At 38.6% G+C, this 19,122-nt stretch overlaps 2 protein-coding genes across 2 annotated transcripts; both read right to left on the bottom strand.

The window, feature by feature from the left end:
- Window positions 1-426: 426 nt before the first annotated feature.
- On the bottom strand, window positions 427-2,942 carry cd40lg (CD40 ligand). The gene is made up of 4 exons (XM_084718886.1): window positions 2,730-2,942; window positions 1,813-1,837; window positions 1,412-1,498; window positions 427-1,295 (listed from the first exon to the last, which is right to left on the bottom strand). The coding sequence occupies exons 1-4, from the start codon at window positions 2,928-2,930 to the stop codon at window positions 928-930; spliced, it is 681 nt and encodes a 226-aa protein (XP_084575012.1). The 5' UTR covers window positions 2,931-2,942; the 3' UTR covers window positions 427-927.
- A 3,306-nt stretch (window positions 2,943-6,248) lies between these two features.
- tmtops3a (teleost multiple tissue opsin 3a) lies at window positions 6,249-18,914 on the bottom strand. The gene is made up of 4 exons (XM_084718887.1): window positions 18,488-18,914; window positions 16,040-16,368; window positions 8,868-9,101; window positions 6,249-7,327 (listed from the first exon to the last, which is right to left on the bottom strand). Exons 1-4 carry the CDS (start codon window positions 18,885-18,887, stop codon window positions 7,103-7,105), a joined length of 1,188 nt encoding a protein of 395 aa, XP_084575013.1. The 5' UTR covers window positions 18,888-18,914; the 3' UTR covers window positions 6,249-7,102.
- Window positions 18,915-19,122: the final 208 nt, after the last annotated feature.

The raw sequence follows: 19,122 nt of genomic DNA, 5'->3' as shown, positions 1-19,122 counted from the left end.
CTTTCTAGTCACATATATATATATATATTTTAAAATTAGTTATGCTTGAGAAAACATGGTGACAGTGTTTTCATCATTGTGAAAACAAAAATTCACAACTTGTCTTAAAGTGTACGAAACAGCAAGTTTTCATCAAATACGTTTACTTTAAGCTGTGAAAAAGGAGAGTTTAAACCTTTAAACAATGCTTGCTGGTAAGTCAGCTTATACGCTAAACATGTCTCTTTAGAAACTTAACTTTATGAGTTGACTGAACTCTGCACAGCACATTCACTCATCATTGCAAGTCAAAATACTTTTTTAAGTTTAATTAACCTGAATGAATGAAACAGTGTAGATGACTATTTTTGGTCTTCAACAAACTTATTGTATTGTGTGAATACTGATGATGAATCTTGGTTTTTTTTTTTTGCAGTAACTTGTAGAGGGTTGTTTGGTGTACAGAAGAAGCACATCTTTCCTTTATGCCATTTATGATATTGTGCATTTTCATGGACATATTGCAGATATGTAACCCAACACTGAAAACATCAACGTGGTGCTTTAGTCTGGATGTTTTGGTCTGATGTGTGCATCTACTTTCTTTCTAACTAACTTGTGAAACAGGGCTCATGCAAGACAAACTGAGGAGAAGAGAAGAAATATTTTAGATTAAATATCAAAGTTTCATTGCCATACAACCTCATATACACCAATAAATACAGAACAACCATTCACAGTACTGCCACAGAAATAACTAAATTCTAAAAAAAATATTATATGATTTAATAAATTATAGTTTGGGAATGTGATCTCTGAAATCCACGAAAATGATCAGAAAGTTTGGTTATCGCTCCAGTCTATTTAACAGTGTTCTTCTTAGCTTCCATCCACTCAGTGAGTTCCCACTCTTCAGCTTAGCTCCATGCATGTGCTCATATAGGAGTCCTACAGTTTGTACATCCCAAAGGTCGTGGCTCCATCCCCATAGTTGACCTTCGAAAGGTCTTCTATCCAGACGGCGAGCTGGTTTCCTTTCTCCAGTCTGATAATCTCTCCCTGCGAGGCTGTGCACAGACCAGAGGTTGACCCATTGTTCAGGTTGCAATGAGCCTGCATCACAGTCTTCTCTTCGTCTGTGTCACTCTTCCTGATCTTGACCATGCTAGCCAGCGGGCGCTTGGGGTCACCCTTGGAGAAGGTCACCTTGGAGTAGACATAGTATTCACCGGGCTGCTGGATGGTCAGCCAGCTGTTGCGGTAGTAGTTGATGCCCTGAAGAAATGAGTGGTTGATGTCCCACTGGAGATAATCCGCTGGAGAGACAGAGGGACAAGTTTAAGCAACATTATTGAGAATAATTTTCTTAATATTTCTACATACTCAATTGCAATTTTATTATCCAAAATATGCCATTTTCATAGTTTCTTACATGATTGTTGGCGTGGTTTCTGCACCACTACCATGCGTGCCAAGGGTTTATAGTAAATTTCCTGTTTTTCTGACGACTGAGCAGCAACTGTAGACGAGAACAAACATCTGGTCAGAGACACTGTTGAGCCTGGATTTTTGTTTGCATTTTAATGTGTAACATTACATAAAGTTACTACAAGGAACTTTCATATACTGCTGATTTGGAGACCCCTGTGGACAAAAGCATAGTGTTTCCACAACCATAACAACAAAATACAGGGTCACAAGTAAAACTGTGTAAATAAAAATCTTAGTATCATCAGTATTAAAGAATCAGTATTAAATTGAGGCTGTTTCATAACCAGTTAAAAACTCCTTGTAGTAACTTTAAGAAGGAAGAAATAAATTAAATAAATGTACCTTTTCCTTCAGCTGTGAATTTTTCCTGTAGGAATGAAAGAAAAATAGAACATCAGGAACAAGAACGGCAATATAGATACAAATATACATGAATGTAGATATGTATTCATAATCAAATGTCTTTCTATCTGTGTTCACATAATGCCTGTCTTAAAACAAGCCACTGCGCTGTGAATATCACACCTCAGATGTTCAAAAGCATTTCCTGTGCTTCACTTCAGACACGGTTTCATTGACCTGTTATATTTTTATATAGGGCAAAATGTGTGAACTATCAGAGGATGTGTACGTTTCAGTGCTTCACTTTATGAAATTAATACAACTAAATTGTAAGTAAACTTAACAAGTGGGTATAAAGTAAACACAACTTAAGAATCATTAGAAGATGGACACATTTCAATACAGTTATAAAGAACAAGTTAATTCATTTGCTGTTTTTAAGTCGGAGCAATTTCATTTCCTTAAATAGAGATCACTTAATTTTAAGTAAATGTACCAAGCAGATATAAAGTAATTTAACACTAAGGTATATTTACTTATGTTTTTAAGGCAATTGGTTTCCTACATTTTTTTTAAAGTAATATCAACTTGTCAGATTTTAGAGTAATGTAAGTAAACCCATGTATAGTGCAGTATGCATTTCCTTCATATTTTAACAGAAAATGAATTAAATTGACAATGAAACTGAAAGATCCATTAACTTAATTTTTAAGTTTTGTGTTTCTGTCTTAAGTGTGTCTTTTTTTTAAGTCATCACTAATGCAAAGTAAAATATTTTAACTTATATTAGGTTGAACAAATTATGTATAATTACTATAATATTACATACAGCAGTGTCAGATGTTAAGTAAATCTAACCTGTACTTATTTGAAAAACTCAGCTATAAGATTTTTTTTTTTTTTTTTTTTTTTTTTACCATTTGGCCCTTGTGGTACAGATAGATGAATCCTCCGACCGACAGGAATAAATGCAGCAACACGATGCCAACCAAAAACCGGAGTACAGCCTTGCTCTGGCCTTGTAATGGAAGCGGAGCTGGGATGAGGACCGACTGGGACCTGTTGTGGCGTGGAGGCACCGGCGGTGGAGGCAGGCTGGTCTGGTAAGTGTTGATCATGGTGGAGAGGAGGAGAGGCCTGCTGGCGTCCGTGACATCCCATGCACTTCTGAACCGCTGCTCTCTCAAGCAACAGAGTTTTTCTTGAGCTACTTCCTGGAAGCTCTGAGCTCTTCAACATGCAGATCTGTGAGAGATATGACCTTTATGTGTTCATGTGTGTGTGTATGTGTGTGTGTGAAAATACCTTGTTGCATTTCTTCCTTCCTTTCTGTCATATATGTGTTCATAAATGCCACACCACTCCACAATGTCTTAAATTAGTCAGTATTTCTGTCAGTTTGGCAATACTTCTATTTTTGGCCAATGTGAAACAAATTCCAATGAAGGTTACTATTTGTTATAGTACAGATATATATATGTATATATATATATATATATATATTTTTAAAACATGAGAACATAATCAACTACTATCACGTCTTCAATGGTATTATCACAGTCTTGATGACCACAAGCAGCACTAGATAGATTTAAAGAAATAACACATTTCCTTACACATCTCCCTTTTTAAAATATCAGTGTAATGGCTGTATGACCTCAGTGTTAGCACCACGCAGTCCAAATACAGCCACAAGTAGTTTTTCATGTAAATTTCAACAGTATTGGTTTGATTGTTGAAGTTATTTACATCACAGTGATTCAGAAGGGACACTTTTTAACAAATATGGAATGACCAAATTACAGATTACTGTAACACAGCCTGCTGAATTCAATTGTTTACCCGGATACATAACTTTGTCTCTTTTCTGAACCGCAGTGTATGTAAACTCTGCTTGGTTGTGGTGGCACGTCTGCCTGGAATGAGACCCACTAATGTTTTTCGCTGAAGCCACACAGCCTAGTTTGGCTAGTGTGAAATGTTTTTAATGTGGCCTATCCCTACAGCAGGTCAGGTTGCTGCAGTAAATGCAGCTTAACAGTTGAAACTGTTGCTGTTATTCTTTCATTCTTTCATCCGTCTGTTGCCTGCATGAGGTTGCAGAGTAAGTTGCCAGTCAGTTCTGCACTGCAGCGGGTCAGTGCAGCCTTTTATCTCCTCCGATTTCTGTCACTTGTGAATTTCAGAGACTTACAGTTTTTCTCATTCGTTTTGAATCAATTCTGGGACGAGAATTACTTTCCCAAAGTATTAATGTTAAAAATCTAAACAATTAGTTTGTCGTTCACAACAGATTGTAATTTCTCATTCATTCAAGCAAATTGCACACCTTTTGGCACATATGTACAAAAGAGTAAGTAAACGTGTTTACGATTTCCACAATAACCACTTCAACATTTTTTCATTGTTTGAGCCGTCACATGCAAAATGATCCATTCAATGATTAAAATCTGTCAGATATACATGTATAACTCATACATATGTAGGACATGGACTGTTTCTGATGTCTGCTAAATTGGCAAATGAGCAGCAATGAACTATGAATCACACAGGTGTCATTTTGTGGCAAATTTGACTTTTTATGAAAGCTCAAATGTGAATTTTCTGTTTATGTGTAACATATATTTAACACAACATATATTTGTTGTGCTTCTCTTTCTGTCTACTACAGTATCGGTACAGTATGAATTTAAAAAGCTCAGTATGATACACAATGAAGTAGCATTCAGCTTGACAAAACAGACATTATTTTATAGTACACCGTCAAGGATCAACAAAACTGAGACTCGTACATAAGCAACGTTTCCAGAGTTGACTGCTACGGTGAAAAAGACATGAAAAAGATGAAACATTTTGAGCAGTACAGCTCACACGATAACAAAACAACTTTTCATTTTGGCAGAACTGGCCAATTTACTGACACAATGACAGATTTTTTGAAGCATGAACAAAATGTTTTTTGGTGAGTCTACTTTTTGCATATATGCAAATGAGCGTTGATGTCCCATGAAATAGTTGTGACAATTGCACTTACAGATTAAAGAAAGTTAAAATGAACCAAAACAATTGAGAAAAACTGTAACGGTCTAATGTGTATGTTTTATGGTGGTTTGTTGGCAGAATATGGCAGGAATGGAATATGATATTTATAAGTATGCTTTCATTAGTTTATAATCACCTGAAAATAAGATTTTTCATTATCTTATAATGAGCCACACTACCTCCTCTTCTGTGGATGCTGCCATATTTCACTGCCACATTTCCAGAGTAGCCCTGAACAGATAACCCAGACAGTGGCTTTAGAGAGGACCTTTCGCATCTTCGTTTTACTGCCACTGTAGTGTCTTGCAAGGTGAGCGTGACACAATGTGTTTGTAATCTGCAAGCTCACTGTTAGATGCCACTAAATCCTATGCACTGGTCCTTTAAAGGGACAGTATAGCCATATTTTTTTTATTTACTTTTAGTGCTATTTATCCATCTAGGTTGGTTTGGCGTGAGCTGCTGAATTTAGGGGATATCAGCTGTAGAAATGTTTACCTTCTCTTGAAAATAATGAAACTAGATGACACTCATCTGAACAGGATTATCTCTTTCTCTCTTAATCAATCAGTCTTAATCAATCTCAATATAATTCACTGCAGAGGTGTAGTGCTATTTGTTTAAGTACCAGAGCACACTTATATCGTGTGCATGCTTACGTTGTGGCTTGTTTCAGGCAATTTAACCACTGTTGCTCTGGTGGAGGGTTTATATCTATGGGTTAAATGTGATCAAGTAGAGCATTACAGGCCAGGGGGAAAATATGTGTATTTGATTTTGGGGTGAACTGTGCCCTTAAAATCTGGATTCACCTGTGATAGATAGATAGATACATAGACAGACAGATAGACAGATATATAATTTAGACATATAAAGGTATTTGGTTTTGATTTTGACATACATTCAAGTATTTGTATAAAGGCTTCATCTCTGGTCCACAAAAGATTCTTTATTTCTTAGGATAAAAAATGTTTTCCTTTAAAAAAAGAAAGGAAAATAAAGGAAATCGATGCTCTCACATGAGTGACACACATATTTATGTGCTCTTACGTCCACAGCGTATGTATGATGTATAATTATAGTAATTGAAGTCTGTTGACATTCATGAATGTTTCATGCAGACCTTTTTTTTAGTAACGGCTCATAGCTTCCTCTAGTGGTTAAAAATGTCCTCAGCTGTAAGATAAAGTACTTACATGTTCTGTATAAATACAATGAATATGTTCAATGTTGGTAACAAATCCCAGAATCCCCTTAATAAATTTTCTACCTTATTGTCTTAACCTTTGCCTGTGACAAACAGCCAATTTGATCTTTTTATTAATAATATAAAGTTATGGTCTTATATGGTCTCTGTATGCTAAATTACCTTTAGGCTATAACACAACATTATATTGTACTAATAACTATGTAGCACTCCTGTTTGCTGGTGTTGTTGTTTATTGTGGAAAAGGGAAACACTGTGAGACAAAAAGAAGATTATATTATATTATAAAATGACCCCTATAGGTGGTTGCTTCTTGTCTAACTGATGGTGGGGGTGGACATTATTAGTACTATTACTATTCATTATTATTTTTATGTAAACCATGAAAGACATTCAGTGTCTGTCCAGTGTTGAATACCTAAAGGTACAAAGGGGGCACATACACAGATCCTGTGGACAAAATTGAGTAATCTCAGTTTATTGTGGCCATGTCAACAAACATAACATTTCTGTCTAGTTACCTTCATCAGAACATGCAGTTAGTCAACTTTGTCCTGAAGATCTGTGTTTGTGCTAACTTTTTTACTTTTGGGTGTTCAGCATTTGAAATATTTTGGTTTCAGCACCATAAATAAAATACTGGGAAAACACTTCCTTTCAAAGTTCTAACTACTACATTCATTGTCTCTGGATGTAAATGCTCAGAGTCTCTGAGAGGACTGAGGACGGCTTTAACTTGGCCAAACCTCCAGCAAACACATTCATACATACATTTTTTTTCATAGAGCATTCATTTAAAACATGTACACTGACACCTACATATATATGGAGGGTCAGCGCATGCCCAAATTAAATATCCATTAAAGCAGAGGCTGAACTACATGGCACTGAGTTTACATTCACATGTTAAAGAGACGACAGTGACATTCATCTTGTGAAATAAAGAGATAGAAGGAAATGTTGTGTCTTTCAGTTGCACTTTGGATTCTGGATGATAATTCAGAAAATCTTGCTTTAAATTTGACAGTTGATGAAAAGCTTTCATGGAGTGTAGTGAACAACCAGAGTGTGGCGGTCATTGTGCCGGCTGCAGAGAGCTGCGCTTCTGGAGGTGTTGAGGATCTGAGGTTGTGACGAGCTGAGGGAGGCTTGTCTGTGGACAGGGAAGAAACCAGAAAACTGTTTTCTCCGAGACGAGTGCTCCTCTCCTTGAATAGACTGGGGCTCCTCGCTGCACTTCACGAAGGCCACAAAGCATCTATAAAACTGTGTAAAAGTACAAAAGACAATTGTTTCTTCCAGTAAGCATGAAAGCAACATTTTCAGGTCAAAAGACACTAAAACATCAACTTAAAAATGGGATCAGTATGGTATAAAATGAAAGATTCTTAAATGTTTCAACAATTTTAAAGACAAAGACAAAGTTCAAACCCCATGTGGTTACCTTTTATTCGAAAGGGTGTGCATAAGACTGTCAGTACACTGTCATAACCATGTCATGACACCTGTCACCTTTATGAACGTGAAGGAGTCTTGAAAGTTTATGACTTTTGTCATTTAGTGTCATTTTGGTCAATTATGTATCTTTTATGCAAAGCTGTTAATGTTCGAGATGTCTTTGTTATGACAACTTGACATTAACCAAGCTAGTAATGTCAATTATAAGTGTGTCATGAATGTTTTCCTGGACCTCAAGTAAACTGGTACATTTTGGACTTGTCATAAAGATGTCATTAAGCTTTATTACACTATCAGATTCTTTTATAATGTTGTCAGGAATAATTTAAGGGGTTTTAAGTAAAGTGGTAAAATTTAGACTTGTCATAAAGATGTCATTAAATGTTATAAGGCCAATGCCATCTTCTAGTGACACTGACAGGTTATGTTGTCTTAGTTAATGTTAAGGTAATGTTGTCTAAACAAAGACATTACTGGCTTGATTAATGTAAAGTTGTCATAGCAAAGACTTGTCAAACTATGTCAGCTTTGCATTAAAAATGACATCGTCCAAATGGCTCCACTTTAGTTCAAGTCCAGGAGATTAATCATGACACTGTTACAAAGCATTTCATAGTGTATTAAAACTTCACAACATCTTTATTATGAGTACAAAGTCTACACTTTATTTGATGTCGAGGAAAATATTCATAATGCACTTATAATGGTCTCATGACAGCCTGTATCAAAACCAACCACATATGACAGTTTAATGTCATGTTAAAACATAAAGCTAAACAGTTTCTGTAAGTATGATTATGTCAAGGTGTCATAACAAAAACTATTGACACTATTGGCTTGATTAATGTCTAGTTGTAACAACAAAGACATCTCAAACAATGTCAATTTTGCATAAAAAATTACACAATTGACTAACTGACACTTAATGGCAACAGTCATAAACACTCATAAAGTCATCTTCATGTTCATGACAGGTGTCATGACATGGTTATGACTGTTAAATGAAAGTCTTATGCACACATTTTCAAATAATGTCTTTCTGGCCCATATACAGCTGCAGGGTAAAGAGAGCTTTTGTGGCTGCCACAGACAGAAGTATGCCATCTAGTGTCCTGCATGTAGCAGGAAGTGGTACTGAAGAGACACTTAGAGAGACAGAGCCTTGTCCTCAGCGTCACAGAGACATAGGTATCATTGAGTTCATGGATGAAACACTGTTGCTCTATTCTCCTCTCTATATTTAGACACAGCTGAACAGCCATATGCACTTCAACCAAAAGATCTTACATAATATACTTCAATGCAGCGGAAACAGACAGTGATTCTAGGTCATTCATTGTTCTCTCACCTGGTTATTGAAGAACACGTAGATGACGGGGTTGACGACAGTGCTGAACTTGGCCAGGATGGAGGGCACCACGCTCGCCATGGGAGTGACCAGTCCCGACCTGCCGAATGTGGCCATCAGCGCCATGATGCCATAGGGCATCCAGCACAGCATGTAGCAGGACACCATGGACAACACCATCACCAAAATGTGCTGCTCTCTGCGCTGAGCTGCCAGCAGGTTTATCTTACCCACCTGGAGACATGAAAGAGGAGGAGAGGGGGAGGTTAAAGCTGCAGCTGAAGGACAATTAGTTGCCAACAATTTTGATAATCGCTGAATTGTTTCAATAATTTTTCAAGCAAAAATGTCAAAAATTTGCCAGTTCCAGCTTCTTAAATGTAAGAATATGCTGCATTTCCTTGTCACTTTTGACTTTTGGGAACTGGGAAGTTGTGATGAGCGCACAATTTTGTGATATTTTACAGACTAAATGATTAATTGATTAATTGCAAAAAATGATTGTTAGTTGCAGACCTATAAGAAGTACAGAGATGAAACCTGTCTTGATAGTATTTTGACCCAACCCAGCACAGACTGTCTGATGGTCTCAGGTAGGTGGAGCCAGGTCAGGTGGGCTATTGGAAAGGTGAGCATTTTTGTGTTTTTATTTCGATTTCCTATGCCATTTTTTGTTGCATTCATTATCTCAGTTTGTTCTGTGACTGATTCCTAAATGCCTCTCTAATTAGTAGTTGAGCATTTCTTTTTTAAGTGCCATCTAGTGGTGTTATGAAAAAAGACACTGTGACACATAGCAACATGCTCCTCCCTCACCCATCATTGATCAAACCTGGAGATGCTGAGTTAATGAGAGACAGCACCGATTTTCACTGAGAAACTAAAACTTAACCCTAAAACTTAACCTTAATCAGAACAAACTATAATCACAAAAGAAAACACTCAAACACTATTAAAAGCATACTTATGAATATTTTATTTGATTTCTGCCATATTCTGTCAGTAGATCTCCCTAAATCTAACTCACTTGACCTTGAATTTGATTTTTTTGTAACTTAAGACATACTGAATCTTTAAAAGATTGAAAAAATAACAATGGTCAAAATCAAAGCAAGAGAAGCCAAGATATTTTACCTAATGTAACTCGATAGCGTCTTTCACCTCTAGTTTGAGACACTGATTTTCTGTTGGAAATGTGTCTCCACACCTTAGTCATGAAAAAATAAAAACTGGTCTGTTTGTTATTTACACCCGGGAGGAGACTGTGGATGAACAGGTCAAACTTTAACCTCGGAGACGGGAGTTTGAGTTCGATGTGAAACGTCCTTTTTTGGGGTTTTTTTGTTTTGTTTTTCAGTTTTCATTCACAGTTTGGTTAATTTAGGAACCAAAAGTACTTGATTAAGTTTGGGAAAAGATCATGGTTTGTCTGTGTCACTGGGTATTCCACCCGGGGTGCAAGTGTATCGATGACAACAATGCTATTGAAAACGCTCTTCACAAGTTAACCGCACTTAGGTAACTTTGAGGGCTGTACATGTCAAGTTCTTTGAAACATGATCATTTTATTTATTGAAAATGACAACAATTCTTAGGTTCATATGAAGGCTACAAGGTGGTATGAACTGAATCACACTTGTGGTGAACTTGTGAATGAATCAGTCAAACGGATCCACCATGTATGACTCAGTGATGGTTATGTTACAGTAACCGTTGAAACATTTATTAAAAAACGCGGCGTGTTTAAAGTTTGGCCGGCAGCTGTGTGTCCAGTGTACTGTACGTGCTCTGATGTGTGTCATTACACCTGTCCTGCTGGTTTCTCCTGATGTACTGTTGCTGTGGGCTAAAAATAGCTCAGATATATTATAAGCCATACCGCAGCATCTCGTCTGTGGCGACTGTCACCCCCTCAGTACTGATTTCATACCCCTGTGGTCTCCATCTTGTGTAATAATTACCACTGTGATTCACGATGCTTCATAAATAAATGAGGCCATCTGTGCGGTGAAGGAGGTCCTCCGCAAGAGAAAACTCTGCCTGTCAAATCACTGCACATCTCTCACACACTCAATTACACTTCACCTTGTATAATATTTGGTCATAACCTCTGTTGCGCCATCTCCTTGATCCCCTTTAATATATAATAACTATTCTGACAACGTTCAGTCAGCTGTGATTTCTGCATGGCTGGACTTGTGTTCTGTTTTTAATGTTACTCACAGAATAAATCTGACAACATCGCAGCTACAGTAGATCGAATTATGTCTTATATGGACAGAGAGGTTTAAATATGACAGATCCACTCAAGGAGTTTATTTCGAATTGTGCTTTAAAAAAGAAATTAATAAATCTTCTCCTGGCGACAATGGCTGTAGCTAGCCTTTATACCAATATACCAAACTCATCCGTGCGATGCTTAACTCATTCATCCACCACGGCCCGCGCTGTGTCACGCTTTAAATTATGCCATGTGACCTCCTAAAGGATTTCAGCCATAGAGCCCTTTCTGGCAGACACAGATCCAACACGATCCATTAGCCTAAAGTATCGTGTGATTGCTTAGGTAAACTTTGAGCAACATGGTGTCAAGAGAGAGTGTATTTCTTCCCTCGTGGGGGTAAATTATTTGTTTTTTAAGTCTGAGCATGATCATCCATTCAATTTAACAAGGAAAAAGACAGTACCAGATTAGAGTAGTGGCTAGATACTCAAAAAGTTGGACAAAACGAGGTATCAAACCATTCCTACATTTCACACAGTAAGATTTTTGGACATGTGTAATGTATAATGGGAGAGACAGTTACACCCCTCTCTTCACCAAACCCACAGATGGAAATAGTCTTTTACGTTACTCAAGCCATCATTCTATCCCCCTCATGCCCCATATTCAGTTTCACAGAGCGAGACAAGGGATGATGATTTCCAAGTCGAAGCCCACAACCTCTTTGATCACATTCTGATGAGAAAGTATCGACAAGATGTCTTGGATAAGGCCTTTGCAAAGGCTTATGAGAAAAACAGAAATGAACGATTCACCAAACATGATACCAAAAAGCTCTCTTCCCCTTTTCTCTTTGTAGACCAAAGAGTGTTAGTACATGCAGATACACAAAAGAACTCCACCCAAAAGGGACGTTTGGACAACGCCGCAGATTTCCTTTCCAAAGTGTGATCATATGTGGCTCTTGTAATGTCGTCTACCTTGCATTCTTCAGCATTCTTTAACATTTGGTGCATTGGAAATCATTGACCTCTCAAAGACAACAGCAGTGGTATATTTTTATCCATGAAGTGATACTGGGTAAACTTCCAGCCTACCGCTGTACTCCTCTCTCTGTCAGCTCTGGTCCAGCTCTGTTCTCTCTCTTACACTGCAGTGGTTTTAACCCCAGATTTTGAAAGATCTGAGGAAAACTGCATTCTCCTATTACGCACCTTAGGCATGGAATAATTTACGAAAAGATCTAAAACTTGATACAATGCACTTGAACACATGGTTATTTTTCTTGAGATGCCAGTATGTATGAATAGCTATTCTTGTTTTATTGTAGATTTTTGTATATCATGTTGTATCATGATGCATTTTTTCAACGCTGTGATTTTGAACAGCTGTTACTTTGGCCATGTTGCTCTTGTAAGAGATTTTTGATTTTTTTTTTTTTCTCCTCGTAAACTAAAGGTAAAATAAAATTACGCATGTTAGTGCTATGGAATTATATTATCCTAATGTGTTTGCACTGACTTGCAAATGATCTTCTGGCTACCGGATTCAAATGAGTTCAGTTAAGCCAGCGAGCACTGATTTGGTGCACCTGTAGAGTAAACAGGCTGACTCATTGTGCATGCTTTGTTTTGCACTGGGGAAAGTCCAACATGGACTGAAAGATGTGCACTCCTTTGTCACTCTCTGTACAGCCGTGCAACATATTTAATAGAAATATTCAAAAGCAGCACTCTAGTCTAAATCTTAATTTTTGTGTTTTCATTCTCTGTGCATAGTCCTCCCTTGCTTTTTTCTCTGACTACGGAGGACAGTTATTGAGGCACAGCTCAACCCTTATGAACCACTAATGAATAAATGGATGTTTTTTTTATTTGGAATGAAATTGTATATTTAAGTTACATAATGTGTCCGTTGTCAATTCAACAGGACACGGTCATGGAACAGTAAATCTCCAGAAGTGTGTTACTTCGTAGAAGAGGCTTTACAGACGGCGTCATGGATGGAAACTAGATGTGAAGCTGTCATGCGGAGAAAAAAAATCCAAGCCTGAGCCATGCTGATGCTGTTGTTATAAATGTCATCTCACCTTCTGACGTGTCAGTTTAAGTCATCTTTGAGAAACTGACAGTCTGATTGCTCAGTTTCTAAGAAAAGCCTAAGGCGGGGCACTCAGTCGGAGGGCGACTGGTGCGCGGCTGAGCCCCTATTTACCGCTACAGTAATCAAGTCTGCAAAGCCCCTCTCAGCTCTGACTCCCTCGGGTGTACAGAGTTAAAAAAAAAAAAATCGAGGGGGTTATATAATAGCAGGTTTCCAATAGTAACGGGTTGCTTCCACAATCTAAAAATATCTTCTGGGTGATTCATTGATAGGAGTAGTAGCTACAAAGTGCATGAAGGGACCCAGTCCCAATTGGGAGCCCATAATTATCAATTATTTGGTAATTGATAGGTTTATGTAAGCCTTAACAAGGAGGGGATGAGTCACTGGAAACTGAAAGGGGGCGACTGCCAGCAAAGATTTCACCCCTGAAGACACTGTCTCTCATTCCTTCTTCTGCTGGATAAATTGATTGTAAGATTGTAAACACAGAGCTGTGGATCTGAGGATTATCTGGTTTGGTGTTCCTTGAAATTACCTTGAAAACATGTGACCAAGTGTTGAGTGGGAATCTGACAGCCATCACTCAACCTTTTAACCACGATCTTACGTCCTGAATGAACACCTTGAAAGCTCAAGAGCCACAATGGAGCCCACTTTAGCAGAGCTATTATCGCTTCATAGCAGAGCAGATGGACATGGTGAAAGGCAGCACTTTGAGCCCATTATCCCGATAAAATTACAGCTCTATAAATGTAATCTTCACCATATGTGTTTATACTGAACTTTGTACATGTTTGTATTGTATTGTTTACTGTCAGGGAATTACTCTTCAAAGCTCCAGTGTGTAAGATATATAGAGATTTATTGGCAGAAATGGATATAATATTCAAAAGTATGTTTTCACTAGTGTATAATCACCTGAAATTAAGAATTGTTGTGTTTTTCTTACCTTAGAAAGAGCTGTTTGTACCTACAAAAGACACACGTCCTCTTCCGTGGTCCCTATGTTGCGCCGCCATGTTTCCTCAGTAGCCCAAAATGGACAAACCAAACACTGGCTCTACATGTTTCACAGCTACTTTAAAGTTATGCATAATTAAGAGCATGCCTGCTTTGAGTGACAGGTGGTAACCATCACAAATGACTAGCCGCTAGGTGGCTGCTTCATTCAGCTGCCTCAGCTCCACTCATGCTCTCCCTCTTTGACCATTAGCTCGGAGTTAGCGGAGTCAGGCACTGCCAAAATGGCAAAGTATTTTATCTGCAAAATTTAATCTGTAAAATTAAGGATTAGTCTTCATGTGGTGATAGTTTACTGGATAATATAGATTTCCATGTATGCATACATCAGATCAGCAACTCATCATCCAGCCTGAGTCGTCAAGGCCACGGCCCCTTGTGAGAGAAAAAACTCAGGGTTTCATATAATGGGACGGAGAGGAAAATTACAAAAAGCTGCTGTGTATCAGGTTGTAAAACAAATAAACATACAAATCCACCGTGATCTCTGGTTCCTCATTCTGCCTGTGAAGGACAGAATCCTAAAAGGAGAACAGTAAGAATGTCTGAGCCTCCAGAGGATGGTAATTGTTCCTACTGATGGAGAGCTAATGTTGGCTTGTGTGGGAGGCTGCTGGAGTTGAGACACAACATTACAGTCCAGACGGACGTCTCTGACTAAATCTCAGCTTAGCTCAGATCAACAGTTGTCTATTGACACTTGTTGTTATTTACAGACGACATTAAGCCTAACAATACCTGGTAATTCAATATTAGCAGTGTCTGGCTGCTATGTCAACTCACTGATCCACTTGGACAGTGGAAGACTTAAGGGCATGATGGCTGACTGATTAACCCTAATTTTTTTAGCGCTCAGTTGTCAAAGTCACAGAATGATCCTTGATAAAATAAAGAAAAGTTTAACTCAACATGAATTCATACAAATATGTCAAAACTGTAATTCAAAAACATGTAAAATTGCATTGTTGTCTGTGGGATCCCCAGTCTCCTAAGGGGCCCGACTTTTTGGTGAAGTACCTGCATGTGTTGGTGTGCTGTAAGTGTAGATGCCAGGAAATGAATATGTTTTTTGTTTTTGGTGGTTAGACGGGTGTGTCAGAAACTAGACAGTCTGCAGTAGTTTGAAAGTACTGGACTTTAAGTAAGTACTGCCTGACAGAATCTGCTGGAATCTCATCAATCATATTAAAAACCTAAGTAAGTTATGCACACAGTATCACATCTGGGGATTGTTGGTTTGTTTGGATACAAATTAGAACCTTTCTGTCCACAAATTAGTGGCTTAATTAGGAAAACAAAAACAAGAAATGGAATTTTACCATTGAAATTAGTCAAATACAATGCTACAATGTGTCCAGCCATATCAAATACCACAGTTCTGGATTCACCCATATTTCATTGGGATAATTATGCTGCAGAAAAAGAGGCACAAGAGAACCACTGATGACTAAAAAAGGGGAAACATGAATTCTAATGGAAATGCCTCTTTGGAGCAGAAAGGAAAATATTTCAGTGCCCTTCAGGGTGGATTTACTGTGAAATATTAGTCAAAGCATGAGAGAGATAATTGAAAACACATTTCCTAATTGTTGACAAAGACACGCTGTCTGCATATGAATGACACAGGTGTCTAAATTTAGATTTAACTCACTTTAACTCTGAGCTGCCATCTGCTGTTCAGTGACTGTGGGTGGAGGGTGTTCCCATTCCAGCTTACACTGAGAAATATTGTACTTGGATCTGGTGTTTTTAGTCAGACACATTTGACTCACAAATGCATTAAAAGCAACATGTCCTTATTTACAGGTTAGCATGAACTCACCCTCCTGATTGCAACCAGGATCCGGCCATAGGAGTAGACCATGAGCAGAAGGGGCAGCAGGAGACAGAAGATGAAGAGACACAACACATATGAGATGCTGGTGGCTGAACGGAGGTGCCACTGGACAGAGCAGGTGGTACCGGCTCCCTCGGGCCCGTAGCTGCTCCAACCCAGGAAGGGCGGCAAGGTCCAGAGGAGAGAGTAGAGCCAGGAGCCTCCAATGCAGAGCCAGGCCTTCCTGAAGTCTGAGATGTCAACCTTTGAGGAGTGCAGCACCGTGGTGTAACGCTCATAGGAGAGGACAGACAGGGACACCAGGGACACGATCCCTTAACAGGCAAGAGAGGACAAAAAGAGTAGATACAGTGGCCACAAATTATCAGAATGCAGCTGACCTTATTCATGGCAGTCATATTTTATTATCTTATTCAGGCAAGATAACGTTACAATTGATGCTGGTGATGTATATTGTGTGAGAAGAGAGATGTAGTTCACTAAGCAGTCACACAAAACTAAACTAAACTAAACTACAACACACCTATGATGAAATAATATGTCCCTTGCTATAGATCAGCAATCATGTTTAATTCAAAATTAGGTCCTGTGGAGTTTAAAGTTTTGGCGCAACAGATTTACAATTAATCTAAGTTTAGAATAAAAACTAAACTAAGTTCTAAATTGAATATCTCTGAAATTTAAACTAGTTTTAAATTTTGGTGCAACATTAAAGTTAAGCCATGATTTAATGAGGTTTGAAAAATAATTCTTATTGGTGAAACCCAAGCTTAGTGTAGCGGAGCCTCGCACAATAACAGCAACCTGACTCTGGAACCTTGATTAGTGTCATTGGTAACACCTATGTTACCATTATAGAAAGTACAGTAATTTATCCGCAACCAAGGACTCCTCTTATTTCTCCCTCTGCAGTTCTAAACTCACTGCAGTGCATGGTTGAACCATAAAAAGAAAATTTCAACAGTGCGAAATAAACAAATTGATCACTGTAAAGAGAGCAGTTCTTTCATTAAATTTAATTTATTTTCATTAAACTATGATTTGCAATATAACATATGTGCTTTTTAGAGGAAAACTTTCATCTGACATTTTATGTAATTCTATGTCAGTATCATGATACTAGACCTTGTCAATCTGCAGTATATGTGAGCATCATACAATATTATGTAAGAATGTGTCTCCATTCTGCTGTCAGTCCTCTCTCAGAAAAGGAAGTACTAGATGTACTGTGTACTGCAGAGTAATTATAGTGTAGACATTACAGAGTGACCTTACTCTGTGACCAGCTCTGTGACTGACAGCGGTGTACCTGAATGTGTGTGTGTGCAGAAAAATAGATTCTTTCTGTTTTTATTGAGACTGAAAACTTGGACCTTTATGGAAAAACATGTTTGCTGACATATATTTCTCATGTTTCTGTGGAAGGCAGTGTCAGTCAGTCCACCACTGAAACATCTCAGCTGTTAGATAGATTGACATGAAATTTTGTACCGAAATTCATGGTTCCAAAGCACTAAAACTTAATGACTCTGGTGATCCCTGACTTTTCCTGTTGCGCCACCATGAGGTTTAAATGTGTGTCCATTGGTGGAAGAAGTACTCAGATACTTTACTTAAGTAAAATGGCAGTGTAAAAAACTCTGTTGCAAGTAAAAGTCCTGCATTCTCTTACTTAAGTAAGTGTTCACACCATCTGATTGTCAGGTGGTGTGTGTGGTGTGATGGTGTGAGCACAAAGGGAACAGCATGTTGGGGCTTCAGGAGACTTGGATTACACCAGATATGCAATATGTAGTAGACATTTTCTGTTTATGTTCATCTCAAAACTGGTCACCATTCACTTCAGTTGTTGGGGAGGTTCTGCAATGCTGTTTTCCCTTGAAACTCCAGCAGTGATTCATGGACTAAAAAACTAAACCCAGCCTTTAAATGGCATGAGTGTGAGTAGATAATGACTGAAGTTCATTTGTAGGTAAACTATCCCTTTAATTTGTGCATATATGAACATTTCCAACCATTTTTATTGCAGTTTCTACTGCAGTATCATTGTTTTTACTTCGTCTCATCATGAAAACATAATACATTTCATAAATGAGACAAAATAAGTGCATTTAGGAGGAATTAACAAGCTCTTGTTTTTCCTCTCATCACTGCAGATATAAATCATAAAGGTTTTCATTTACACATTCTAGAGGCAATGTCAAGACATTTAATTTTTACAATCCTGGTGAAATAAAGTTTAAGTGTGAACTTTCAATCAACGTCTTCAGATTGTGGGTGAAAAAAACACTTTCACTTTTGAACTAAATCTGAAAGTTTTTGACCTGTAACCATAGTCTTTTCAACTGAAAAATACTTGGAAAAAAGTTGGTGTAAAACAAGAATGAACAGACAAAAACTTTTATGTTTGCACACATGGTACATGTCACTCACCAAAGAGGGAATTGGCGAACCCGTACCACTTGCAGCCCTGCTCTCCAATGAGCCACCTCCCGTGCAGACTGGCAGCGAAACTGAACGGAGTCCCGAAGACGCAGACGAGGACGTCGCTCAGACTGATGTTCAACAGGATGAGGTTGATGGGAGTCCACAGGGAGCGAAACTTGGCGAAGATGAGGAGAGCGAGCAAGTTGCTGAGGATCCCCGCCACCAGGATGAAGCCGAGGCATACTGCCACCACCGTGTGGCCGGTGCGGCTCAGCCCGCCGGGGCTCGGGGGCGCGGGGGAGTCCCGCAGGGTGGAGGTGTCGGTGGTGCTGAGGCTGCTGGAGCTGGAGCTGGACAGAGAGCTGTCTGTGGTGCTGAAATTTCCAGCGCGTATGTGGACGACCATAGCAGAGAGAGGAGAGGAGAGGAGAGGAGAGGAGAGGGCTGGAGAGGAGCTGGACGCACACAGCGCACAGTGCAGCGGCTGCACAAGGTGTTATAGGGCCGATATAAGAGAGTTATTAGGGTGTGGAGGGAGTTGAGTGTGCCCTGTGCACTTCTTTATACCTGCACCCTTATAATGTATGTAAATACCTCCACCCCCTCCCCTGCGCCACGCACAAACACTCACTGTTTTTCTT

This window comes from Lutjanus erythropterus, chromosome 5, assembly GCF_056507025.1.
Source record: "Lutjanus erythropterus isolate fLutEry1 chromosome 5, fLutEry1.hap2, whole genome shotgun sequence".
NCBI classification, from domain to species: Eukaryota; Metazoa; Chordata; class Actinopteri; order Lutjaniformes; family Lutjanidae; genus Lutjanus; species Lutjanus erythropterus.
Note: the sequence above shows the minus strand (reverse complement) of the source record. Positions and strands in the feature narration are given on the sequence as shown.

Bases quoted from the DNA above. Each gene is read 5' to 3' on its own strand.
- cd40lg (XM_084718886.1), bottom strand. From the start codon at position 2,930: ATGATCAACACTTACCAGACCAGCCTGCCTCCACCGCCGGTGCCTCCA. The intron at 1,838-2,729 runs GTAAAAAAAAAA...TCATTCCTACAG, and splicing joins TGTACCACAAGGGCCAAATG to GAAAAATTCACAGCTGAAGG. The intron at 1,499-1,812 runs GTACATTTATTT...TCTCGTCTACAG, and splicing joins ATTCACAGCTGAAGGAAAAG to TTGCTGCTCAGTCGTCAGAA.
- tmtops3a (XM_084718887.1), bottom strand. From the start codon at position 18,887: ATGGTCGTCCACATACGCGCTGGAAATTTCAGCACCACAGACAGCTCT. The intron at 16,369-18,487 runs GTGAGTGACATG...TTGCCTGTTAAG, and splicing joins GTTCGCCAATTCCCTCTTTG to GGATCGTGTCCCTGGTGTCC. The intron at 9,102-16,039 runs GTGAGTTCATGC...TCATGTCTCCAG, and splicing joins TCCTGGTTGCAATCAGGAGG to GTGGGTAAGATAAACCTGCT.